At 39.4% G+C, this 27,874-nt stretch overlaps 1 protein-coding gene across 11 annotated transcripts in view; it reads left to right on the top strand.

Annotated features, from left to right (window-relative positions):
* The window catches only part of ABLIM1 (actin binding LIM protein 1), a 221,054-nt gene that overhangs the window by 133,125 nt on the left and 60,055 nt on the right, over window positions 1-27,874 (top strand). For all 11 annotated transcript variants that reach the window (XM_054832631.1, XM_054832633.1, XM_054832635.1 and 8 more), the window contains 2 exons: window positions 10,202-10,328; window positions 11,433-11,526. In XM_054832631.1, the coding sequence (XP_054688606.1) occupies window positions 10,202-10,328; window positions 11,433-11,526 (221 nt within the window). The remainder of the gene's footprint in view (window positions 1-10,201; window positions 10,329-11,432; window positions 11,527-27,874) is intronic.

The raw sequence follows: 27,874 nt of genomic DNA on the forward strand, positions 1-27,874 counted from the left end.
TCACTATTTCCATGATAAAGCACTTCAGTAATAAGAATGTTATTTCTCTACCTGAAATTGAGCCTTTTCTCTGTTGGTTCCTTGTCTGGGTGCTGGTAAAGAAGTTTTAGTTATTTCTGATTATCTTTTTGCTGAAAGGTTGGATCATTTTAGTGATGTGCATGAACTAATTAAGAAATTGCATTTCAAATTAAAAGTAGACTCTCTAGATGGATAAGGGAAAACTCCCTATCCAAAAGAAACTGAAGCGTTACAATCACCTAGCAAGTTTTTTTCATTTGAAAAATTCATCTTCTTTTAAAATGATGGCAGAGACTTTCACAGTTTCCTCTTTTTCAGTGAAATAGATATGTGTCCTATATATGCTGAGATATCCAGTGATGATACTGTTTGGAAAGAAGCACGAGGAAGATATTTTGACTCCCCTTTCTTTGTAACAGTCTCTCCTGTGAGTTAGGAGCATTACAGTACAGCCAAGGCATGGACCAGAGTTTTCAAAATGGCCAGTGTTACACGTGCATAAATAATCTTTGATGCAGCTGTTCCCTGACCAGCCAGCGTCCATGTGGAGATTTCACAACACTGTTATATGTTTGTCCTTGTCTGTTTTGCACATTATGTTCTGGTTCAAAGAATGTAAGTTCCATGGGACAAATGCTTTCATGCCTATCAGTACAGAGTCTAATGGAGTTGGATCGTGGCTCACAACTGGGGATCTTAGCTCTATTGTGATAGAAATAATAAGCTTAATGCTTAATGAACTTCTGGGAGAAAGATATCTTTGTTAATTATTCAATAGCCTTATCTCTTCAAATAAGATGCAGTAAAGCTCCTAGTAAATATCTGAAACTTCCAAGGTTTCTGGTAATGCTCAAGTAAAGCAGGGCCAACATACCTTACCTATTGCAGAAAAAGGTGGGCAGAAAAAAATGGGAATCATCCTTTGCCTCACTGCCCTGAAAATGGGAGGGAAGTGAGCTTGTTCTTGAATCAACGAAGCATCAGAATAGAGAAGCAGCAAATTTGCTTTGCAATCCTCCTTTAAATTCTTAATGAAGTTTTATATTTGGGACATAGCTGTCCCTTCATTAGATATAGGTGATTGTTGCCAGTGTTCAGAAATAGTGTCTGAGCTGATTTATAGGCATCCATTAGAGGTTAGCCGAGTGAATAAAATGGATGCAAAACTCCTTTTAATCATAGCTCTTGGAAAAGGCTGCAGCTAGGATTTGTAATTATTTAGCCACATTTGACTCAGACTTCATTATTTTGTTCTTTAACCTTCTTTCCTGAGTTGTCTGAAAACTTCGAGTCCATAGGGAACACTTGAAAAGTGAAGGCGAAGACTTGGCTGGCTATTTGTAAGCAAGTTATCTGCAGTGATTTTTGGCTTTAAAGGGTATTAAGCAACATCCAACACATGATTTTGAGCTCATTCTTAGGAAACATCCTACAATTTCACACTGTGTGTGAAAGCTACATAGTATGTATTGGTATTGTACAAATACTTGGCACAGATGTGGAAAGGTCTTCATGTAAGATACTGAGCGTGGTTTTGCCTTAAGGGATACACACAATATCCATAAAGTTCAGTGAATGCACTGGGGAATTTCAGGGGGCTCAAAAATTTTGGTATTGAACGTGCATTTGTAAAATACAGTTTTAAAAATCTTATGTAAGATTTTGAACCTTAAAGATTTAATATTTTTTTGTGTGTGTGCCATAACACAGATATTCTTGTTTTGTAATTCCTGGTTTATCTGCTAAAAATACCCAAACACTCACATGCTTCTGTGGCATTCAATCCTACATACCTATGTTTAGGTACTGGAGATTCAGTTGAGGATTTTGGGCACTTAACAGAAGGGGCTCATGTAGTCCTATTTCTCTTTTTTTGATTTGCCATAGAATCAAGACATGCCACAGACATCATTGTGGATTGATTTCAAACACTGTGATTTAAATCACTGATTTTAATGATGGTTTACCTAAGAACCTAGGAAACCTTGATGAGAATAATTGATTGTAACCTTGTTTTACATTTAGATTTTTAATTATAAAAGGCTAATTGATAAGCATGAGGATACTTCATATCTGTACATATTTACTTAAACTAATATAGCTCTGCATAAATTCATCATAATCTTTAACATCTGTATTTTTCCCTAATGATAATTTTTGCTCATGATTTATGTTAAGTTCTATTTGAATGGAAACTGAAATTCAATTAGAATGCATGAAATAGCATTGTGTTTTGTTTTGGTTTTGTTTTTTTTAAATTTCAGAAACTACCTGAAATCCACTAGAGACATGAAGAAAGTAAATGCATTATCATTTATTTTAATTCTGGAACTGCTGATTTGTCAAGGATTTGTAGTTTATAAAACTATTTACTTTGGATCACCATGTCCTTAAAGATTTTAAAAGTGGCAGATCTTATCGTACCTGAATTTGCTCATAGATGGAAAAAGGAGAGCAAGTTTCTTCTCTGTGTTTTCAGATCCCATTTGGATTTTTAACTTTGATTTAATTAAAATTTAAAATTATGATCTTAAATCCTTGATTTTTAAATATCAGTATTTTAATTCTCCTTACTTTAATATAAATTTGATTGTAATATTGTTGCAGGGCAACTAAATTTATGACTTAATATATCGAGCATACTGTGGCTCTAAAATTCTACCCTGTCCACCTTTTTAAGAATAAAATAAGCAAATCAACATGCATGAAATGATGCAAAATTCAGAGAAATTATGCAAACCTAAGCACAGTTCCTTTCTAGCAAAAGCCATTAGATTACGCCTAAGAATATGCAGCTCTTCCTTGATAAATGCTTCAAATGACACAGGCCCATTTTTATGATTACTCCAAGAAGATTTATTCTTTTGAAGAATGTTTGCAATTTTTGAGGCATTTTCATCATTGGAATTGCTTTCTTGGATTAATTTTAGTCCTCGCTTATGTTTCATAACAATGGCTAAATTACTTAGCCCCCATTTACTCAGTTATTTGTTATTTTAGAAGGATGAGTATTTTCGTTGCTGCTTTATAATAAATTGCCTTAGATACTTCTCTGCAATTGTAAAAAGCATTATTACAGACTAACTTTTGGGTGCCAGAGAGCAGCAACTGTATTGAGAATAGAGTTGTGGCAGGGTGGGAAGTTTCTGATTTACGAGTTTTCTATCAGAAAATGTTCCTTCACAAAAATTACTGTTTTTCAGGAAGGTGTTTTCCATCCAGTTTGCCTATTTCTTTTGTATACTTTTGTGTTACATGTAAATTGGGCAGAAACAATTGTGAATAGATTACATGAGTGTACTAAATAAGTATCGGTTCTTATTTGTCTAAGCGTAACCCGATCTTGAACTTGGAATCAAAACATGTCCACTTCCTTAGCTTTTACCAGAGAAGTACTGATCAAAAGGTAATTCAAAGAAAGTTCTGGGGAAAGTACAAGGAATTGCTCAGTAAATGGGTGTTGCATGAGGTGGCATCGCCAGCTTGGAAAACACAACTATCAGAGGAGACATCCAGAGATTAGAGTATCTGGGCATTGTCATGTTCAAAAAGCCTGCCAGGTAGTAAGTCAGGAATCAGAGGTCACTTAAAAAGAATATGAAAAGTGAATTAGTTGTTAGCTAGACCTCAGGTTGCCATGAGTTTTCAGGGCATAAAAACCTTCCTAAAAGTTGCCGTATGTTTCATTCCTATTGTTGGAGGTTGTACCCTGTTTGAATTACTTGTTTTCCAACAGTAACAATTGAAAGTTACCCAAAATAGTCTGCAGTCTTCACAATGAGCTGGGTATTAAACTGTAAAGCTCGTTTGCTAACTGAGCAATTCACTTGGGGTACTGTGAGTTGGAATTGTGAATTTGAATTCATCTGGAACTGAGTACTGAGGTGTGGTAACAGCAGTAACAGGGTAAAGACTAGCCTCAGCTTAGATATACCTGGCTGTGGTTTATCCTTCAGAGTAGTTTTACAGCTGGGACTCTGGGGGTGCTAAGCTGGAAAATAAAATAATCTGTATCCTTCTTTTACAGAACAATTAAAAAATTTTCTCTCAGGTGGTTTGTAGCACATCTGCTCTTTCTTCTTCCTCCTATTTCCATCACCCTTTGGTCTTCAGTTCAGACACCTGTATGAAAGATTGGGTTGAAGAAGGGACTGAGGTTGTTATCACGGGAGAAGGTTAACTTGGTTGTAAGTTGCTTGCAGGGATGGTTTGCAGGAGTAAGAGGTTAAAAGGTCAATTGATTTGGCCTCCTTTGGGAAGGAGGTGTAGAAAGATGTGGAAAGAAGGGAAATTCTGTTTCCTTTTCCTGTGTAGAAGACTAACACAAATGCTTACATCAAAATAAAAACTCCTTTGATAAAATAATGTCATGTTAACAAGCTAGAGTTGGGGAAGAGCATTCGTCTTTCCAAATCACTGTAAATTACATCAGATGATGAAAGAGCTTTTTACAATAATGATACATCCAAGATGTATATTAACCCGTTTCTTAAAAAGGCAAGTCAATGTTAGGCACTCACAGATGGCTAACAGGGACTTGTGTTGTAAGCAAAGAATGCCGGTTCATGCCATTGTGATTTCTTTCCATGTTTAATCAACTAAAATAATTTTATTTTCTTTATTTATTTTGAAAATATCAATTTTACCTAACTTGCCATTTATAATAAACCGTCAGAGCTATATTCCACTTCCCATGGGAAATTTATTTCCCTCCATTGTATGTGCCCAGCCTCTTATTGTTAAGATTTCAGGAGTACAAGGCTGCCCGCACGGGCTTGTTTTGCCTTTAGCAAAAGGGCAATAGTGTATTTTGTTCTGACAAACATTTCCCATCCTTGCATTGGCAAAGAGGAAGGGTCTGGCAGCAGATTGCATTGCAAAATTGAGTTACATACTCGGATCTAAATCCTGGATGTAAAATTCCCAATATTGTATGACCCTCTCTGACTTCCAGAACTCATAACTACCCTGATGATCGAATGGTTAGGCTTTAAACTTTGAAAGCATTTAGCGTGCTGTAAACAGACAAAGTGAGTTTGTATTTTTAGCTTTGAAAGAAATATCCTGATGATCTGGAAAAACCTGTGTGATATCATCAAAATGTTATTTTTAAAACAAAGCTTTAAAAGGCATTGCCTGATCTGTGGTTAAAGGGTGACTGAGGGAAAACTCTGGTCTTCCTAACTCTATGAGAAATGATAATTGCGCAACCTTTGGATTGCCGCAGAAGAATTATTGGATGTAAGTTCTTTTTCAAGGTGGCTAAGAGTTATTTACAGTTAGAGATTTCTTGACCTTGACTTCAGTGGTAATATTTGCCTATTTCTTCACTTCCACATCACTGTTCCTTGTAGCTTGCTCTTTAGGTCCAGCTATGTTTGATAATGTATTTCTGTGTAAGTCCGATGAAAACTTGTTTGTTCCTTTCAAAAATGATAATAATAAATCCCCCTCATTCTGCCCTGCTTTACCTGTTTCAGGGCAGAAGCCTGCTGGCGCTGTCTTTATAAAACGAATATTTCTGTGTTTTATAAGGAGGGGAACAGTAACAAAAGAAGTATAAAGAGAGTATTACTTTAGTAACCCATAGGGGTTGTGGCAGCTTCAGACTTTATCTAGACGTGCTACTAATGACCGTCAGGATCGAGAGAAACTTTTTGGTGACTTAGTTATGCATCATTAAGTCAGATTGCACTTAGCTCTGTCTATGGAGCTAACCCTGCACCAAGCAGAGTTGGTATGCTCACGTAAACTCTCCCTGCACATGACTTTTCATAACCATGTTCATTAGGACAAAATCTGGTAGCGATGATTTTTCCTCTCCTAAGTTATATGGGGTGAGCAGAGGATGTGAAATAAAGATATAATTGCTAGTAAATTTTCAAAGCAATCCAAATGGGAGTGGGTAAAGTTATATGCAGTGTGCTTAGGGTTAATACAGCTGTATCAGTTCTGAGCCCACCGCCTGCGCTGTGCTGAGACCTCTCTGCTATTGGCTGAGAGCAGGGGAGGGAGGCAAAGGAAGAAAATCCACCGCTTAATTTAGGCAGTGACGAATGGGTTGCTGTGCAGGATGTTTCACTCCTGGATGTCTGGGGTGGTGCAGATGCTAAAAAAGGAAACGCATTTTCTCATCACATCTTTAGAAGCAAGGTGTCATGGATGGCAGCTCGCCCTGGTCTACATCGTGTAGTGAGGCTGCTTAAGGTGCTTGGGGGGTGGAGGTCTTAATCATATAGAATATTATAGTATCATGCTACTTTCTCTTGTCCTGTCCCCCCACTTTTCCGTGCTTTTGGGCTGGCTGACTCCACATCACAGCCCTTTTGTCCAGGTATTGGCATTTGCTTTTGTTTCTGGACACATAAAATGTGACACCCTTCTGGGCTCTTTTATTCCAGAGCTGTAGCTTAAATATGTTAGGATATATCTACAGATTGAGCAGGCCTAGCCAGAGTATGTGAAAGACACAACAGGTATGTTTAAGGATCTCTGGCAGAGAATCGGGTAAGAAGCTTTTACTTGGCTAAAAAATGCTGCTGTCAGCTAATGCTGTTATGAGAGAGTGAATTCAATTTTTGTACACAATGTCTGAGCAAGTGGATATTGCTTGTGGAGGCTGCAGCTGGTGGCATCACAGGCAGCCCAGAGAGACTATGTCATGATTTGGGTAACTATACATCCAGTGCTCTCAGATAGAATCTTTTTTTCCCCACTTGGAATGGATTTTGGGGGAATACGTTATTTTCCTGACACTCCTGGATAACCACCTAATGATCAGGTCCTTATTAAAGTCATACTGCAGTGCTTTTATTGAGAAACCGCTGTCATAGAGCTGAAGATTCTGGACATGGACACAACTCACATGAACACGTGTTACTTGACATTTCGTAGGAGAATTAATGCCATGGAATGTCTAGTCTTAAGTCTTCCTTCAGCTCAAACAATTCCATGTAGGGTTTTTCTGCAGTATACTTTTCTTTAGATCGTAAGTGCATATAGGAACTGTACTGCTCACTCTGCATTTTAACCAGTACACTGCACTTTCCTCCTCCTCCTCCTCTTTGTTATACTGGCACAGCTGAACATGTGGATGTGCAAGGAATGGGAGTAGGGAAGAATCTGGATTATATGACAAAAAGAAAGCATGAGAAAGGTCAAGGTGTGCAGTCTGCTAGACCCAGATATGAAATGAGAGAGAACCATGATGGGAACTATTGCACAAAATTTTGGGAAGGGTTTTCAGATTTTTTTAGTACAAGTCTGCTCTGGCATATGTTTGTGGACCACTAGTCTTACCTCCCGGCCCTTTTATTTGCAGCATGTGCTGGTTATAGGTTAGGCTGATGCAGATTGTGTTTAGTGTGATACTGAGATCCTGCCTGCTTATGCTGTGTGCTGATGAGATTCAGCCAAGGGCTTTAATGTGCCTCATGCGGGCCTGAGATCATAAATGGCTTTTATTTGTAGAATTTGGATGAACAAATGGTCTTTTCTTAGCCCAGCCCAGCCTTATTTACTTTCTATTTTAGGAGATAATGATAATTGCTAGCTTTTCATGTATATACCCAACTGTTTTGCCAGAGTTAAAATCAGGTTTAGTTAAAAGCCATCTCAGCCTAGTGTGACAGTACAGGGCTATTAGTTTACTTTGATTCTAGACACTCAACATATCTGTGATATTAGCAGAATGGAAATAATAATGTTAATTTACTCTTGCAAACACTTCAAGGAACCCAGAAAGAGTAAGTAAATGTCATTGTCACTGTAGAATAATAAAAGCATGTTATCAACCCCTTGTATCACACATGAGCACAAGAGTAAGTGGAGCAACACCACCTTAGGCTTACAAGAAGCAATTAAACAGGTAGAGATACTTCATGGATCCCTAATTCCTCCATGTACCTGGTTTTAACACCAGCAAAGACAGAGATACCTGACCAGGTGGACCATTTGTGTAAGGCAATTTTTCTATTCTGACTGCTTCAGCAATTCAGTTAGAAGTAAAACTAAGTGCTTTAAAAATCTCTTTCTTGGTTCAATATCTGAGAAATTTCAACTAAATGGAAGCTTCTTGGATAAAGCTGAAAAAAGCATGGAAAATACAGCAGATTTTTTGAGGGATTAATGTAACAGGGAATGTATCAGTTTGACAGGACCCCAGGTCAGGAATGTGGAAACTGGCACACTAGCCAGCCCAGTAGTGCTAGGAAGCTGAGAAATGGGTGCTGTTTAAAACTGCAGGTCTGCACCCACTGAGACTGGAGGAAAGATCCCATTTGTCGTCACAATCGGAACGCAAATTGCATGATTTCAGATTTAGCATAAGAAAACACAGGCTGGTAGGGACCTGAAGAGATGATGTAGTATCCTCCCAAAAGCAAAGGCAAGATCAGTGTCCCAAAGCCATCCTGACAGATGTTTGCTTGTCCACTCCTCAGCCCCATGCTGGAAATTCCAGAGCCTGACTTGGTGGCCCATTCCAGCCTTTGCTGTTGTTACGGAGTGGCATGGAGCCTTGAGCTGGCACGGAAGAGCAGAGGGATCCATTACACGCTGTCAGTCCTTGTCATTTCGTGATTTCAATTTGTAACATTTGTCCTCTAGAGCAAAGTCCTGGTATTAGGACATCTCAGGGTTGCTTTTCAATTCCAAGTCGTGTCAACACTCTGTGACTTGTGTTTTATCCCAAGATACCGTGGTGCTTTGTCCCTTTTTTTTTTTTTTTTTTTTTTTTTTTTTTTTTTTTGGAAAGATTTGAGAACAACGCTGACAGAAAGAGGGACGTGCTGTGAATGGTGCCCTGGATAGCAGGAAGTCAGGCCCTTTAGTGTCAAAAGGAGTGACTCTCCTCTCATTATCAGTTGTGATAATGAACTTGGACTCACCCTTTTGCAAGGTGTGGTGCTGCCTGGGCTGTAACTCCCTGAGGAGATGAAGGTTTTCACGGCTGTACCTGTTCAGTCAGCTTGATCTTTCCCCTGGTGCCTGGGCTTTAACTGCTCAGATTGCTTTGTTCCTGTTAGTCTCTGTTGCTGTTCGTTGATGTTTCGGGTGTGTGGAGAGGACGTTACATACACCAAAGGAACACTGAGTTTGGGGATAATAAAGTATGGAAAATCCTTTGTTCCAGGCTGTCTCCTCTGTGGCTTCAGCTGATGGGCATTCTCTTTCTGCTTCATTGGTCTTCCAGGCCTTCCCTTCCCTCTGTCCCCTGAGGCTGGGCACAGAAGCTGTAGCACTACCCTTGCAGTTCAGTGCTGTCTGCCACATCAGTCTCTTCAGATCTTACCATGTGCTGAACTGCCCCTTACCAGGAAATCTCTTTGAGTATTTTATGTTTGAACAGAGAGGAATGGGAGCTTGGGGCTGAACCAAAGATTTCTGATGTGACATAAGACATTGTGGCATTCTCTGAGACAGAGGGCATTCAGTGCTCGTGGCTTCAGGTTAGCATTCTGTCACCAAAGAATCTTTCAGAATTGCAGTGAAAAGTGATCTACCAAGGTACTACCAAGATAGTACCAAAATCTCTGAGCGAGAGTCCTTATGCCGATTAGAGACAATGAGAACTACAGTTTCCCATACCTGCAGGTAGAAGACAATATGCCCTGCCACGCAGCTTCACTGCTGTCATACTGCAGTCACCCTTGCCTTGGGAAAGATCTCCCCCCGTTCCTGGCTGAGATGTGCCACCGCCCCTGAGCTGGGTGGACACGCTGGGCTTTGCTGCCACCCAACGGGGAAGTGCAGAGTCCTGGTGATGCTCACCCAGGCCTCCTTGCTTAGCTTCATATAAGCAGTCAATATTTTGCTAAAAGCAAACTGAGAAAAATCACTTTAGATTGCTTTAGAAGACAGGACCTTTTCTGAATGATAATTCATGTAGCTCATTCTCAGCAAAATCTGAAGTTTGTACAGAGCTTACCTGGCAGTCTCTAAGTCAGAAACAGCAGGAAAATCAGAAGAGGTACCTTCCCTATTCTGCTGAGTATGTCCATAAGGACAAAGACTGAATCTTTATACAGGACCCAAGAAGCGTCGGAGGAAAGGAAGACGTATCTTTGCATTGCTGTGTAATTCTCTCATTTAGTTACCAAGTGTAGCAATTGGCGGGTGGTTAGTGAGGATTAATGAACCACGTAACTGACAACAAATGCATTTGTTTGTTTATTTGCAGATTGTGCTGGCTGTGGAAGAGACATAAAAAATGGACAAGCATTGCTAGCTCTGGATAAGCAGTGGCACCTGGGGTGCTTTAAGTGCAAGGCCTGCGGGAAGGTCCTAACTGGGGAATACATCAGCAAGTAAGTAACCTCTGCATCTCTTCTGCACTCTTGGCATGAGTTGCCAATGAAGAGGAGCTTGTGGCAAAGTTCACCTTTTGAAATCCGGTTTTGACCACCTTTCCATATACACCAAAATCTGTGTTCCCAGTGAGAGCCAAGTTGGGAAAGGAAATGGAAAAGAGCAACTGAAAGGTGCTGTTTAATGGTATTTAATACCAGTACAGAAGGGGGGTTATGTCCACGTTCCCACAAAGCATTAGGTGAATTCCTGCATATGTTTTCTGTGTTAGCGAGATGAAGCTTTGTGTCATTTTGCTTTCCAACATGTGATTTTGAGGACCAAAGTAAGAACCTGTCCATTGCTTGCCTTTGCTAGAGAATAAACATGTTGATGGGATTGACCTGACACTGTGTTTCTCATCTCCATATAAGAAGTTAATGAAGAGAGTTTTGAGTGGAAGTATAGAGGAAGAGAATGGGGAAAAGCGGTGTAATGATAAAATAGAGGGAATGAAGATGCAGTCTCTGTTCCCCCCATATAACAAAGAGAAGAAGTAGGGAAACTGTTTCACAAACCTGTCATTAACGGATGTATAATATTTAATAAAAAGTAGCATTTGTAATTTCTCAAAATAAGTTCAGTGCCTGAGAAATACTCCTAAGCTGACTAGTATTTCCACTTTTACTATATGTTCCTTGTTAAGACTAAAAAACTACATAACCTTACACTTAAAAGTAACTGCTTATACTTTTGCAGACTACCAAAGACTTTTTTGCTGAAGTGAATAAAAAATACCTGATCTTCTCTCATCCCCATGGACATAGTTCCACTGATTCCCTAGAATTGCACCACCTGCAGGTGTAGAGAGTCTGTTCTAAAGAATGAGATTCACTTCAGTGATTTGTAATGGATGCCTCTTCTCGATGGGAATTTAAGGAATAAGACACACTAATGAGAATATTATTTTTTTTCTTCTACTACAAAATATATCCCTTGAATTGTCTCCTATTTGCCTGTTGCTGTATGTAGGAGTTTCAGACTGAAGACAAGGGAAGAGTGTAAGTCATGCTGTAACCTGTTTATTAAAAGGTGGTTTATAATTTATGGATTTTCATTTTCAGAGATGGTGCTCCTTATTGTGAAAAGGACTATCAAGTTCTTTTTGGAGTCAAATGCGAAGCGTGTCACCAGTTCATTACTGGGAAAGTCCTGGAGGTAGGTGTTTTGTAAACTAGAGTTTAACAATTGGGCCATGTCCCATTATGTCCTTATGCAACTGCAAGGAATACAAAAAATTCTCGTAGGAAAGGGTTTTTTCTGCTGATTTTAGAGCAAAGGTGCTAATTTTCAGAAATATTTTCAGTGTTTTAGCTTTGCAGTCATCAGGAAAATTATGCAATAAGGAATTAATTGCACTAGTTTCTATGGGTCTATGATTTCTATGTGTCTGTTTTAATGGTGATGTGCACTGCTTATCCTGTGTCAGATTTGATATATTTATAGAGGTAATTTGAGTATTGGAATCACCTTTGGCAGCCATAAGTTTGCCAAAACTTACGACGTGAGATTTCCATTCTCAGATGAGGCCAGATGATATGAATGATGCTGAGAAGGTGAGATGGAGAAATGTGCTGAAAGGTAAATTATATGTTCAGAAATGAGAAGGCAGAAAACATCTGAACTAGCTCTTTTGTCAACTCTTAGTTGAAGTCCTCAGCATTCTCACTGAAAGTGGCCAGATCTTTTTAGAGACGTGTATCTTTTGTTGTCAGTACTGATCTCCATCTCCCATGGCTGTGATGAGTCCCCTTTGAGCTGGAATCCTTGAGCTATGCATGGATCCCTCTGTCATCACTGAAATGTTTAAGGGGCAAAAATGCAGACGACCTTCCTTGTCATACTGTCATTAAGATATGAGAAGCAAAACTGTTACCTCCTTCCCCTGTAGCAAACTCAGTTCAATGGAAAGAACCTCAGCTTTCAGCTCAGGTCTGGAGCTGGGCTGTATGGCTTGACTCCAGCTTTAGTGTTTTTTAATACTCCACTTTTCCTGGAAGAAAAGCCTTTACATAATAAAGTTTGTGGAAGAAATGAGGAACCATGAAGAACTTCAGTTACAGGTGTATTTTGTGAAGAAGAAACTGGGTGTTTTATAGTGAATAACAGAAAATAAACCTGAAAGTGTTACAGAAATAAAAGCAGCTGGAATTCGCTAGCGAATGTGTATTACAGGTTTTCTTCTTTGTGTACCATCTACTGCATATATAAGACCGTGTCAGCCCTCATATGAGAAGTTTCAGGTTTGACATAAAGTGGTAACAGCTTGTGGTTTTAGTTCTGGAGGTTTCTCTGGTTCAGTATTCAGAATATTAACCAGGATGGTCACCACCAAATGAGGGACTCAGAACACATGTGGACACACAGTGTGTTTGTCACTGCATCTACTGGAAGGAAGTTCCAATTTTTTAAATAGCCAGGCTCTTAGTCTGCCTCCTTTGCAATGTGTATCTAATTCCTTTAGAGACCTGCATAGATAATTAGTGAGAACAGTCTGAGCTTTCCCTTGAATAGGAAGACTGTGTCTCTGGCTTTAATCTAGTGGTCTGCTACCATCTGCTTATCTATTCCCATCTACTGATGAGTTTTTCAGTTTGGTACTATGTATTGGTGACACCATAGTTGCGTTCTAGTGCAGGAAGCACTGCAGGAGAGAAGTAATTGGATTTGTGAGATTGGGAAGCATAAAATAATTCTAAAATTATTTTAGATGAACATGATAAGTTCTCTAACCTACAAGCAATGCAACCTACTCAGAGGCATGGAGATGAAAGTGATAAAAGAAGAGGTTATTGGAGTCTGAAGAGCTGGAAAGAAACAAGCTACTCCTGTTTGGAGCCTGTTGTGTAGTGGATGTGAATATAGCAAGGTTGCACTCATGTTACTTGTCCTAGCATCAGTGAGAAAGAAACTTAGCTTTTGAGAGGATAGTCAGCTATATTCTTTCAAAACTGATAAGTCGAGACTAAAGAAAGATTAGTTCAATTGAACTAGGACTTAGCTGGCCATCATAATCTAAGCTGAAGTTCAGGTTATCAGAGACATTGTGTCCCAGACAGAACCTTGATGCAGTCATTTTGGCCCCAAGGTTGGTTTCTCACTCCATAGTTCTTACTCTTCTGATGGCTATTTATTACCAGAAGAAAAGACAACATTTTGCTGCAGCAATTAAACATGTGCAACCTCTTGCAAAGATCTGTCTCTTCTAAGAGTCAAAATCAGATAAAATAGATAAAGATTTTTCCATTTGACCTAGGCCGTGCAGAATCAGAATACGTTCATGAATTAGAAACAGATTCTTTGAATGCTTTTATCAATACATGGAAATATTAAGTATGCTAAGTTCTGGGTAAGACTAGAAATCTTGCTTGAATATTTGTGGCTTTCATTGATTATCAGATGCACAACCCAGAATAATACAGTAGAGGGCAGCAGTAGTTCTCAATATGTAACTAAGACCAAACTCCTCTAAAGCCTGTAGAAGTTGAATTACTCACACAGTGCAACTCTTCCCCGATGTGCTATCCGAAAGATGTAGATTGGACAAGTTCTTAGAAACTTGCACCAGAAAAAATCGGTACTGTGTAGTCAGGGAGGCCATTCAGACATTGGCTTAACTGCATTACGGTATGTATTAGCAGCCTGGATAGTTCATGGATAGAGTTCTCCACATATCTGGGAATGCAGATGCAGGAGAGACATTCAAGCACTTTCTGTCATTAGGTGGTGCTTGAAAAGATACAGGTGAGGTGCTAACGTTCAATGATCAGCAATTTATCAGAACCGAGGGCTAGTTTCTTGGCTCCTCCTAGGAACCTTTTACACTGTCAGAGATGCACAGTTCCAAAGGGAACTAAGGGAACTACTAATGCCTCTAAGTTAGACTGACGGAACTAATAAGTCAAAACTTAGGATGAGAAAATCATGTGTCAGCACATGTGTCCCTTTTGGGCAGAAAAGATAGTCTAAAGGATGGGGTCAGAGCATGACATAAATCCTCTGGTAACAACGGAGATGAGAGATCGGAAGCAGCCAGAGGGCCACAGAAGATAATTCACAGAACAGGATGCCACAGTTCAGGGAGGGCAGCAGACCTGTTTGAGGCAGGACAATTAACAATCTCCTTATCCTGTACAGGAAACCACCCACAACCTTTCAGTACACCTGAAGTTTTAATTTAGACGAAGCTTGAGATTCTCACAGGAAGATTACAGTCTTCCCTCTTTGTTTTCTTTGGCAACGTTTCTTTGGCAAATTTGTGTATTTTTTATGATTTATATCATGTGGGATGTCTCTTGTCCTGCTGGCTCTCTTGGGAAGGAAACCACATTCTCAGTGTGAAGTAGCACAATTATAGGAACTGTCTAGGTAGAGGTTATGGCGTCACTGACCAGCCCAAGTTATACCTACTAACTTCTGGTGGGGAAAAAAACCAAAACACTTTGTATTTTGCATTTGTTAATAAAAATGGTAGTAGTAAATTCACTGATCAGTATCTTTGATTTTATTTGGCAATACAATCAAATTTATTATGTCAGGAGCAGAGAATACTATTTCATCATCCTCATCCAAAGAAATGGTTAAAAGAGATTGGAGGGAAGTATATAGTACATTGTATGCAAACACTTCCCTCTAATGGATCAGAAGCGATTAGCAGCATGCCACTGTAGTGCTGCTTTATTTTCTGCTTATTCTTATTACATCTGGGACAGTCTATAGAAAAACTGAAGGGAAATTAAAGGATAAAATTTAGGTTTGGATTCACAGAAGCTAGTAGTATCTATTTTTCCAGTAAGATTTTTTTTTTTAATCTATTTAAAGAGAAATTGAGGTTCTTTGCAGCATTGCAGGCTTGCAGCTCCTACTCATTTTTGTCCCTCAGTATAGCTTAGCATCTCTGAAAAGTCAGGCTTTCAGTCTTCTACAGTGAGCAGCCAGCAAGAGAGAGAACCACTCCTAATGTGGACCTAAGAGTCCTCATCTCAGAAGCAGCTATGCTGTACCCCCTCAGCAAAGCCAGTGGGTCTGAGGTCAAACCTTGAGATTCAAGCCATGAGAGGATGGACTTCCTCCAGCCATGCTGTAGAGGTGATTCCTCTGCTCAGTTTAGAAATGCATTACTAGAAAAACAGCACTTACTTTGCTAATATCCACACACCATAGACGAATGCTCTTTTTTCTAGGTCATAGATCTGATGACTTTCAGTAGCTATGAAAATATGCAAGGAAAAATACCATGTGCATTTAAGTCAGCTCAGATATTTCTTATATATTATTTGGAACATCACTTTCTGTGACAAATAGTCATAGATAATAGATGAGTGCATGCCAACACAATAGTGTGATAAGTATCCAATGCAAAATAGATATTGCAACTTTTCTGAGCATACCGGATACTTGAATACTTGAGTGTTTCAGGAAATGCTGTCAAGGAAACAGAGATCGGTGTTCTGTGGGTTTCTCCAGCAGAGAGGAATCTTTATTTATGAAAAATTACTCATTTTCCATTAACTCTGGTGAAAAACATTTTTATCCAGCAATAATGGCAGAGTTAGAGTGAGGACTTTCACATAGACTTTCCACTAAGCTATTGCTTTCATAGCTTCAAAGCTTGCCTATTGAAAGATGCCCATCTGATTCTAATCCTGTGAATTTGTGTGACATGTGTAACTCCACAAATCTAAGTAAACTTCAGCACATGTCTGACTATTTGAAAGATGCTGGCCTAAATAATTTTTGTCTAATGTGGTTATCATACACCACATAGCTATTCCTCCAGGGCTTAATTCAAAATATGTTAAATCAATGAGAAGCTTTCCATTGACTTCAGAGAATGGTGTGTCAGGCCTACATCCATGTATTTCATCTCTGCTTATCCAAAGTGCTTTACAAAACTTCTGCGTAGCATTCTTGTAATTCTGCAGAAAGAAGACATCAGGTCCGAAACAGGTGGATAATTTGCATGAAACCATACAGAAAGCCTAAGAATAAGATTCAGGTTTTATGATTTTCACTTTTTTTGGCTGTTACTGATACGAACAGGATTTGATCTCATGATCTACAAATCAAGATGTATATATCTACTATTAAATCCCTCAACCGTCTTGCTACTCTCTTTATTTTTATAATACTACTTGCTGAATGTTAATTTGCAAATAACATGCCACTGTGTGATTTCTCCTGGCTGTGCATAGCTCGAGTTCCTGTTCTGATGGGCTGCTGCCTGCCCGGTGTTTGTTTCCTGTGCACTGTTGAAACTTGCACCCCACCTTGTAGGTGGTGGCATAACGCCATTTTAACAGATGGACTTGAAAAGAGAAATGCCAGGGCACCAGAAGGCTCCCTTGACTTCAGCCTGCAAGGTCAAGTTCTAAATGTGTTTTTGATATTGTAATTTATGCTGAGCTTCCCCTGATTTTAAAGAGGAGTGGTAATTTAAGATGTGGTAGGGGGTTTAGTACTTGTAGATACTGTTACTTTAATGTGCCAGAATTTTAAGGTGTCTCATCTGTGCTGCAGCTAACTCAGAGAGATGTCAATTCTGAGACACCTGGACTTCTGAAGTTATAAATAAAAACCAATAATTATGAGAGGAAAAAACCCAAACATGGAAAGCCACTATGGTTGTGTAAGGAAACTGTATCCATATGGAAGAGGCAAAGAATGTGAGTGAGAGGAGCCTGTAAGTTTCTTTAAGCATTGATTTCTGAACAGATTTAGAAACATGGGCTGTGAGGGGTTCAGAGAAGTTTCTGGTGATTCTTTACATGTGAATGAGTCTTTCTAAATAAATAAATAAATAACAAATAAATGACAGTAACAATGTTGCTGGTTCCCATACAAACTATACATGATCTATTCAAACAATGCTTGTTTGTGTTGTCCAAGGATGTGCCTTCTGCCAACGCTTTACCATGCAAGCAACTTTGCTCATGTGAGTAGTAGTATTCAGATGCTTCAGCTGATTGACTTTCAGGGAAACTCAGTAGCCTACATTTGGAGGAGGTTTAGGCTCATAACTCACGTAAAAACATCACTTTTCTCTGCAAAGATCCACGCAGTACAGAGTTTAGTTAGGTATTTCAGTACATTCATGTCCTGTGTTCTTATACCAGTGTGCTTTCTAGATTGAGAAACTGTGTAGAGAATCTCTTTAAACAGGGTTTTATTTCAGTTCCATTCAGAAATGTTAAATGAAAGGCTAACATATATTCTTCTGCTGAATGAATGTTTAGCAAGGCTGTTTTCATAGTAGTTATGCAGGAAGTATCACAAAATGTGTCATTTATTAGACTTTAATGATGCAACCTGTACTGGTAATACAGGTTAAGGTGATTTAAATTTTAAAATGCTTTTATAAATTGATTGATTGATGACTTGAACAAAGACTGATAATAAGATGTATCCAAATGAGTTTGGTTTTGGTGGAAAGTTGAAGTTGGGATAAATAATATCCCTGAAGAATGTATTACCATTCTGTTTTCGTATCGCTAGGTGTCTACGGGTTTGGGTGTCTTAGAGGCTTGAGAGAGACTTTGCTCTCAACCAGTATCTCCCAGGCACCATTGTCATCTTCACACACCATAAAAATGCAGGGGAAAAGGCTACACTACACATGAGTAGCAGCAGTGGAGTTTTGTGCGTATTTTTTTTAGTTCTGTGATTTGCTTTGTTTGTGTTTAATTTTACTGCTGTTACAATAAATGAGAAAACATGAACATGTTGCCTGAACGTCCCAGGTAGACGGATAAGAAAAAGCAGAAGCACGTGCTATGATCGTTTGCCCTTAGTCAGATGGGTGTATGCTGCAGACCACAGGACTTGTTTGACTATGGAAAATACCTGCTGAGAAATCAGATAGGGTCAGTGCACAGGGCCCACTGTAAATTCATCAGATGTTCATAGAGTGTATGTGTGTAGAGTATCCATGCAAACAGGATAAAGGGATACATGTACCAATGTGAGAACTGGCCCCAGCACTCTGCCTGCATTAACCTGAATTGGACTAGAATACACTCTCAGTGTAACTGACAAAACTGTACTAACACCCAGGAGGCTGTATAAATTCTTCGGAAGACACGGAAGTAATATTTAATAACTTCCAGAGAAAGAGAGTGCTGATTTCATACTCAGCGGATGCCTGTCCCCAAGGGAAAACGTTCTGGGTTGTATTAACATCAGTGACACACAAGTGATGAGAAATGGTCCTGCCCCTGCCTGGGCCACTCTTCTTCCCCCTTTGCTTTTTACAGAATGGGTTGGCCGAGTTACTGCCAGAATGGGTTTAATGTGCAGGAAGGATTATTTGCTTGTTTCGGTGGGTGTGTGCAGGAGAGTGCGTGAGTGCGAGCAGAGGAGGAGTGAGGCTGCGGGCTGGGTGCAGCTACAGGCACTTCACTGTGAGCTGGGTCTGTGAGAACACCAGCCGTCTGCACGTCGCTTCTGGTAGTGCTCCAAATTTCAACAGAGGTGGAGGGAGTCTGCCTGCCGGGCTGAGGAGGGAATGGACTTAGACTGAAGAATTATTATCAGAAGGTAAACCCCTTCCTGTGAAACTAGATCTGAACTGGAAGGGGTCATGGCTTTCTTTTGCACGGGATGTGCAGCTTTGTGACGTGACTGAATAGCTTGCCAGTGATATCAGAATAGGGTACTTGTACTTTTGTTCCTGTGTACCAGAAGGATTTTTTAAAAAGCTGCGTGTGATTCTGTGGTTCAGATAAAGAAAGTGCAGCTAACATGTTTTTAAACTGCCTGGAAGAGAGGAGAATGGCACAGAGCTTGGGCTGTTTCTGATTGCACCTGATTGCTGATGTATGGAGGAACAATATGATTATCACGAATAATTCTTAATATAGTTTGTTGGCTCTTTTGATCACTTCTGGAGATTTGTTGCATAGAGTTTGTTTCCAGCTTCCCTGCCTTTTTGCTGAGAAATGTGATTTATCAGTTAACGTAGAACACTCATCTTTTTTTTTTCCTAATGACGTTTGTTTGCATAAAAATGGGGAAATGAAAAGTTTAATAATAACTCAGGATATGGGTAAATGGTTCAGACAGGCTGTTTATGTAGCTGAGTAGCAGTATAGATTTAACTTAATTTAGACTACCCTTCCCTGATGAAAAATATGCTAGATGTAATTGCCTAGAACACCACACCATGCACATGGTCAAAAATCTAGAATAAATATTTTTCCAGTAAAATAATGTAAATTTCTTCATGTAAAAATCTTTCTAACAGGATTTTGGTGATTCCCCCACCCCCCATCTCAAAAGTTTGAATTTGGCAAGAGGGATATCTATAGTTGGGAAAGACTTGACACACAAAGATGACAAAAGAGTACCTGAAGTTGACAGCCCTAACAGAAGTTCAGTTGCTATGGCAGCATAATAACAAGGCATTAACTTCTCAGCAGTGGTTTGGAAACCATCCTTCAGTCAATTTGAACATCTATAGGAAGGGGAGGAATGTTAAGAGGATGTGGGGATGGTGAATAAGAAGAGCAAGTTGTAACAAGTAATTTGAGAAAATAACCAATTAAAGCTTCCTTATTACCACAAAGGGATTTGTGAAATCTTGCAGGCGCTTATAAAAAATATGGCTTATCTGTATAAATTGCTTTTGTGAGTACGATGTTGCTGATTAGGATCTATATTTCCTAGCACAGCATCTTTAGCTTTTACCTTTTTGATTTCGTTAAATACTGTATAGTGTGTTTCTTGCACTAAATATCACTGAAAAAGTTCAGCAAGGTGATCAAAATACTTTAAAATGACACTTCAGTATAAAGTTTCTTGCCACCAACAGCAGCCTTTGTGATACATAGCCATGTATTCCAGTAACACACAACAGGTACTTCAAACAAGTAGCTTTTGCATGTCTTAGAGGTGCACATAACACATAACAGATTTTAGTAGAAGAGTAACTTACCCGGATGACTGTTTTTCTTTCTACACGGCTGTATTAAGAATTCAATTGTGTGGTTGTCACTGCAGAACACATCTTGTTCTCCTCTTGGAACAGTCTGCCTTGAGGAAAACACAGTACTCCATTTTTATTTTGTAGCTCCCATTGCTGCTTCTGTTAATTTTTTAAACCTTTGCATTGTGCTAGTGCTACCTGCCATGATCGCCCACAACAGAGATATAAAATTAATAATGTTCCCAGCACCAAAGTACTTACACTGAAAACAAAACGTCCTCCAGTGTCGCAGTCTGTCAATTGGGAAGTAGCGATAGGGGAATGTAGCAATACGAAATTATTTCAGCCAGTTACTTTTTGTTTCTCCCAGACTGAGATCACAATGAAAAATGGACTAAGTGGCGACATTTATTTTTCTTCAGGATTGTAATCTTTCATTTTTAAGCCCTCCTACCAGTGGACAGTTTGCTATTGACTTCTAGAAGAGCAGGATAGGACTTAGACCTGTCCCTCTTAAAAAGTAATTGTTGGGAAGAATGCAGCAGTAGCATGTTTGGAACTTGAGAAGAGCCTGTCAGGGCAAGTCTATAGCTGTCACCTGTTTGCAACAAGCTCCATCCGGGTATTGTCCTCAATGTTCACCCTGTGAGCACTCAGTCCCCCATCTCTTTTGTCCACTTTGTCAGTGTGCTTTCCTGGGGAAAGAAAAACAAACCCAAAAGATATGTCTGGAATCTCTCGGGACTTTGAAGTCCACAGAATTAACACCTGTCTTTACTGAGCAGGTGCTTTGTAGAGGAAGAAATATGATACACATGAGTAATCTGTGAGTGATTAAATGTTTGAAACGGCCACCTGGAGCACAAAATGGGTAGGTTTTAATTATATGCTCGTGCTACATTAGATGATCATACAGGTCTAATAGTTCTTTGGATAGATATCTGGGATGTGTGACGTTTATTACAAGCCTTTTTTCTTTGTAAGAGGGAAAAACAGCACACAGCAAGAGATGCACCTTTTCATCACCAGCAACACAGATACTCTGGCATTTAAACTGTCTGTGAAACTAGCTTGGGATGTTTTGTGGTTTGCAGAGGACTCTGAAATTAGTGTCATAAATCATTTGAGCATGAGTTGAAATGTTAAGAAATTGACTTTTACATGTAGGATTGGGAGAGGGAGATTTGTTATGTATATAGATGGATCAGCGATTGCTTTGAACTCTGTAAAGCAGTTGCATCTTGGCTGGCACATATGTTTTCCTGGCAATGAGGAGATCAAGAACTGAGGCAGTAAAAAACTTCAAACAGACTTGTCTCGGCAGCACCCTTGAACTATTGCTGTTGAGATAACGATCATGGAGATCCTGTACTCAGTTGAAAACTGAATGGCAGCAAATGATGTTAGGTATCCCTTTCTGCTTTATGTCCATCACCTCTTTCCTGTTTATCACCACAGTAATATGTTGTATCATGGTTATTTTGTTGCAAGAGTTTTCCTGTGGTAACTAGAAATCTTGATTTTATACAGAGACGAAGAAAACAAGGTAGGGAGTAAAATCCCTTTGTCTTGGTTCTGACAAACATGCTCTGATGGGATGTTCCTGCCAGCTAAGATTCAAAAGTGTGCTTGCACAGTTTTGCATCTGTAGTTGGAAATCACATGTATCAGCAGTGAGAAAACTACAAATAGGACAAAAAAATGGACTTCTGCCAAAAATAAAAGGCTCTGCTTTTAGCAGAGTACATGTTGGTAGTCTGACGTTTATTCAAAGTTATTCTATTTGGAAGAGACAACTATTTCTCTGCACTAACTATCCACTGGTCCCCTTGATGTCCTTTGATATTTCCATTTTAAATTTAGTGTGTCATAAACACTTTCACCAGAATTACAAAACAAGAATTCCTGAGAAATGTCTGCATGTAGTCAAATCCAGGCCCATAATTACATATGGGTGACTCTGGAGTTAAGAGCAATGTGATTGGGAGGAAAAATATTTGAAGAAAATCTGGCCCTTCCCTGGATTTTTATCTGGTGCTTGTTGTGACCTCTTGCTGGAAGAGATTTCCAAAGTAGCAGGTTGCATTGCAGTTAATCAATGATAAAACCTGTTCTTTAGACTTTCTAAAGTATTATTGGATCAGAATAGTTGGAATGACAGTGACTTTTAGGATCAGTTTGCTACAAGAGCAGGCTCTAGTCATTAAAAGAAAAAAATACTCCCTGCTCAATTCACTTCTAACATGTTCTCCTATTAGAACAGTGTATGAGTTTACCAGGTATAAATTAGCGTAAATTGAGTTATTCATGTCTGCTTTGTTTCTTACAGGCTACTTTTGTTTTATATTCTCTGGCTATTTTCTATGGATGTACTGTGTGTGACCTCATGCTTAATTTCTTTCCCCCTTCCTTTGGCCTTCGCAACTTTTGTTTCTCTGTTGTTCTTGGGACACTCCCTCCAAACTGAATGCAGACGTCAGAATGGAGACCAGGCTTTGCTAAATCATGTGCCAAAGGTTGCACAGTTCATGAAACACCCTTCTGACAGAAAACTGGAAAGGCAGTTTTGTGTTAGATGAACAAGAAAATCAGCTACAGTTATTTGGATCTAGTGGTGCGCTATGCGGAGGTCCAGCAGGGCTGGGAGTCTGAGAATTTGAGTTGTCTGCTTGGCTCTTCCGCAAACATTAACTTTGATCCAAGGTGTGTTGCTTCATCTCCCAAGCTCTCACTTGCTTCATCAGTTCGAAGGTGGTTTGCACTTGCCCACTGAATAGGTTAACGTGAGTTTTGCCTACTGCTACACTGACCTGTTTCCTCAGCCTTCACCATACTCACAGAGCCCAGTTTCAATGCTGGACTCTCTGGGTCAGCAGCAATTCCGGTGCTGATGCAGCACACCCAGCCCCAGAACTTCTCCTGGGATTGCACTTGAACTGTCTCTCTGAACCGCAAGCCACATCAACAAAAGCTCCTTTCTGGCAGCAAAGCCCCTGCTATACCAGGAATTTTTCTGCTTAGCCAAGACAGCTCTCACTGAACTGATTTAACTCTATTGGAGATTTTTCCAGTGTAACCTTACGCTCTGACTCATTATTCTGCCAGTTTAGTCCAGACCTGTGCTCCATAGGAGCAGCCTGATGCATGTGTAAAAGCTTCTCTCTATGTAAAGCCCATTGGAATGGATTTTAAGGTCAGAGAAACTGCTAAAATCATCTTGCTTGACCTTCTCTTTTCAAAATTGCTGATTACATTACCTTTACTTTTTAGAAACTTCACCTTATTTTTGAGATTAAATTTGTCTAACTTCAGCTTTTTGATGTCATAGTTTTTTCAATGGGATTGAAAAACTCATGTTCATTCCTACTGTTACCTACCTTCTTTGCTTTTAATCACCTGTCCGTTGTTATCTAGTGACCTCTGAAGCCTCTCTCCGAATAGTGATCTCTGAGTCCTTCAGGTTCACAGCTGAAGACTCACATTGTTTTGATGGCTCTCCACTGAACTGTATTCTGTAAATCCACATGTTCGCGCCTATCAGTGTTACAATGGTGATGTTGCAGTATCTGTTGTCAAAAGCAAACCATTTTTTTCTGCTTTTCCTTTATATTCTTTGTATGCATTAAATGATCGGAAGAGCCAGCCATTTCAGGTACTCTGAGAACATTTTTTGGGAGCTGAGTAAGGATGTTCTCAAAATGCCTCTCTCAGTTGCTGTTCCCCACAACACGGCCCTCAATCTCACAGGGCCCTGCGTTCTTGATTTGCAGGCATGTTACGTTAGATGATTAAAACTTACTTGTTGGATTTAGATAACTTAAGCCATGTCTTTGAGTCATCTACAGATTTACCAGGAAAGGTTTTACGTTCTTGTCTTGGCCAGTAGTAGAGGTGCCTCATGCTGTGGGTAGAAGGAAGTAATCTCTGAGGTGTCTGGCTCAGCAGAGCCTCCCCTGCTAACACATCCATCTGTCAGACAACTGCCTAGCTATAGTTTTTTTACGACTCTTGAATGCAAATTATTCAAGTCTCCTAATTTGTAAATGTTGACTCATGGCAAACACTATTCCAAAAAATCTCGCTCAATAAACAGTATCAAACAGGAAAAATATATCTTTCAGCATTGTCAAATACAGACCAGAAAGATACACCGCCTGAGTACTCCTGCCTTTTCTGTGTCATCTTTCATCGTTTTTCTTTTACAGCTCTCCAGGGACCTTTGTCTGATCTGTGATTTTTTTAAATTTTTATTTTTGTTGTCATGCTTTATTAAAGACTCTTACTGTCTTTAAACATATTATCCATAGTTACTTCTTTGGTAACTTTAGCTTTCTTATCAGTTATCTTTATTTCTAACTTAATGACTTAGTCATTCCCCCCCCTCCCTTTTTTTTTTAATTAATAGTATCTCAGTTCTTATGATTTTTCTGTGCCTCAAGTGTATAGACCATGATAATGTTTTTGTTTGTATTTTTGAATACAGAATTTTGACATTCATTAGGATGTCTTAAAAATTCCTGAGTTTATGTTCTTATGGTTATACTAAGATCTAGGAATATGTTCCTTTAAAATTCCACATGCACATATATGTATGTATATATGTATATATGCACATATAACACTGCTCTTTATTTCTGTCTGTCCATAAATGCAATCAAATCATGATTGGAATGGAAATTACTGCTAATCTTTGGAATTGCAATTAACCTTTTCGTGTTAGGATGAGGTCTAGTATTTATTACCTGCTGTCAGATGCAAGAGTTTCTGATTTATGAAATAATTCTGTTGGGGGTTTATTAAGATACAAAGGAAGTTGTTATTAACTTTTCTAGCTATATTTCAGCAGGTTGAAGTCAGCTATAGTTCTGCTTCCCATTGCTTTGGAGATAACGTTGCAGCACTGCAAATAATACTTCAGTTAACGTGATCTGCTAAAGCATGTACTTCAAGCTCTGTTATTAGATGTTCAGCCAGAGGGACAGGTCGAGGGGGACACAATCACTTCATGCAGAGGGTTAAAAGGAGAAACATGGTTTTGTTTCAGTTTTGAACTCACATATTCCTGATAACTCACCAGTCCTGTTATCACCTAACAAAAAAACCCCACGAAGATGACTTGGAAAGTGGGAGATTCCTGGAGTTACGAAAGATTGGGTATCTCTTGCATCCGGTACCTAATCCATTCATGAGACTCCATGCTGTCCCTTGACTTGTGCCATATAACTCATACTCAGCAGCAAACCAAGCTAAAGGCTTTACCTTGCTTTCAGCAGGTTAGAAGCTGTGGCTGGAATGGCTTTCTTGCCTTGCTGCAGAGAAACCCATCACTCAACTGTACAGCTCCGCAGACCTACACAACCGTTTTGGTAGTCAGCAGAGGTGTTTTACTGACTGGTTGAGACAAAGTTATCGTTAAGCCAGTATTAGGCTGTTGGAAAAGGCCCTTGGCCCTGTGGTGAAGTTACTGTAAAGTAGCTTTGCTGGTTGATTCCAATTCCAAACTAATCCAACAATATGAATGTGGCTGTAGTCAGGTCCTTTAGGTGAAGTATCTTTTCATGTATAAAGGAATATTTAGTTCACTAATGCGTAGAAAGTCCACACCTGTACTTAGGAACTGGACCTGTTCCAGCATTGTTAAGAAATAAAGGAGGGATTTGTATCAGGCCTTGCCAAATACTTCCTGTTGGGTAGTTCAAAATTTAAAAAAATTTAAAAAAAAAAGTGCAATAAACATAGTTTAAAAGAAAATTGAATGGCAGATGCTGGATTTTCCCCTCACATGCACCTAATATAAACGTAATGAAGGCAGTGAATTCACAGATTTTTATTTTAATTAGATTAGAGTGAAGCTACATAGAAAATCCTGTCAATTCACTTACCTCTTCACTACAAAACAGAACATGTGCCTAAACAAAGCACTGCATGCATGCAATGGTTAGCCTTCCTTTTTTGCAGAATATACACATTAATTATCTTAATAAAATCTAGTACATTTCCTCTGGATTGTCTCTCATTAACTACATGTTCAGTCACTGGGATTAGGTTTCTCTGTGCATAAATGTAAGCCAGGATCTTAACAGGGATGTTGTTGAAATCCTGGCAATAAGCCATAAAGCTGTGTCTGCTATTGTTTTGCTCCTCTGTACTGCCCAGGGTATTCTAACTGGCCACTTTGGGCTACTGTGGCTATGTTTCTTGAGTGGAATTACTTTATTTATAGTACCAACCTCCCCCTGTTAGCTACGTAGGTAATGTAAATTCATAGCTTTGGTCCTGCATGTAGCAATAGGTGGATTTGCCCCATGAAGACAGAATTAATAGCTCACATAAAGACCACAGTTGGTAGTTAAGCTTTTCACCTGTGTGTGCAACTTAACATTTGGATGTTGCAGTACAGTGAGAACTCAAGGCAGAGCTGACAGTGCAATCACAGGTGACTGCTGAGATCTTACTGAAGTAAGTCCAGCTGATATTCAGCTGCCATGAGGACTCTTTCTTCATGCCACCAGAGCAGTTGCACAACTGGGGATTTAGCCTAAATCATTACTATCATCTTTGCTATAAGGAAAAATTATATTCCAAGCAGCTAATAATTGCATTGCTGTTAGCACCAACTAATGGGTATAACAATATTGTGTGCTGACGGAATTAACACTAATAAGTTACAAAGTTTATTATAGTCCATCTGTTAAGGCATATACTAGCATAACATTGGCAGTCACTGTTGGGATGCTGGGAAGTATTTTTGTATAAAAATCAGAAACTGGGCATGAATTAACAGTAGAAGCGTTCAAGCAGTGGGACAGCTGCAGTTTGGCTTACCCAAGGCAGCACAGCAAGTGATGGAAGGCTCTGAGGGTCTTCCATGTCCCTTGCATGCATGTTGTCATTCAGATTTACAGTTGTGGCCTCACGCTCCATTTCCCACTGTCCCCCGGTGTGGTGTCTTGTGTCTTGCAGCCCCATCAGCCTGGGAACTGCCAGTGTGAGCTCTGCTTCCCGCTGCTCTGTCCTGCCTCAGGTTGAACGGAGGCAGAGACTGTGCTGAGAGCTGTTTCTATTGAGATACTATGACAGTAGTACTAAAAACAGCTTTAGAAGGTCCTGGTTTTAAAGATACATATCAAACAAGGTTTTATCGGACTAGAATATTTTCAGTGTTTAAATTGTGTTACACTTTCCTTCCTTTGGTAGTAACAGAAAATTATGGTAGATTCTGAAGTCCTTTGGAAGCAAAGGACCTGCATTTGTATTTTTGTATCTGAGCACAGATACTTGTATTGACTTAATAAACAGATAAGAGCCTGGGAAAAATGAGTGGACAGTTTGGGTCAGGATGTTATTAGAGGCAAATTTTGGTCTTCATAATGTTTGTTCTGTTCCAGCCGCTCGTGAGATCACAGAAGCCTGCAGAGAAGGAAACAATGGAATTTGATGTTATACCAAACATCAAACAGGGTTGAAGGTTCTGTGACCTCTGCAAGTAATTAAAATAAAGCTTCACTGGAAAGTGGTAGGCTACTGCCACAGTTCCTGTTTTACAATTCACAACATTACTTAAGGGGTTTAAAAGATGAGTCT

Source organism: Grus americana, chromosome 7, assembly GCF_028858705.1.
Source record: "Grus americana isolate bGruAme1 chromosome 7, bGruAme1.mat, whole genome shotgun sequence".
Lineage (NCBI taxonomy): Eukaryota > Metazoa > Chordata > Aves > Gruiformes > Gruidae > Grus > Grus americana.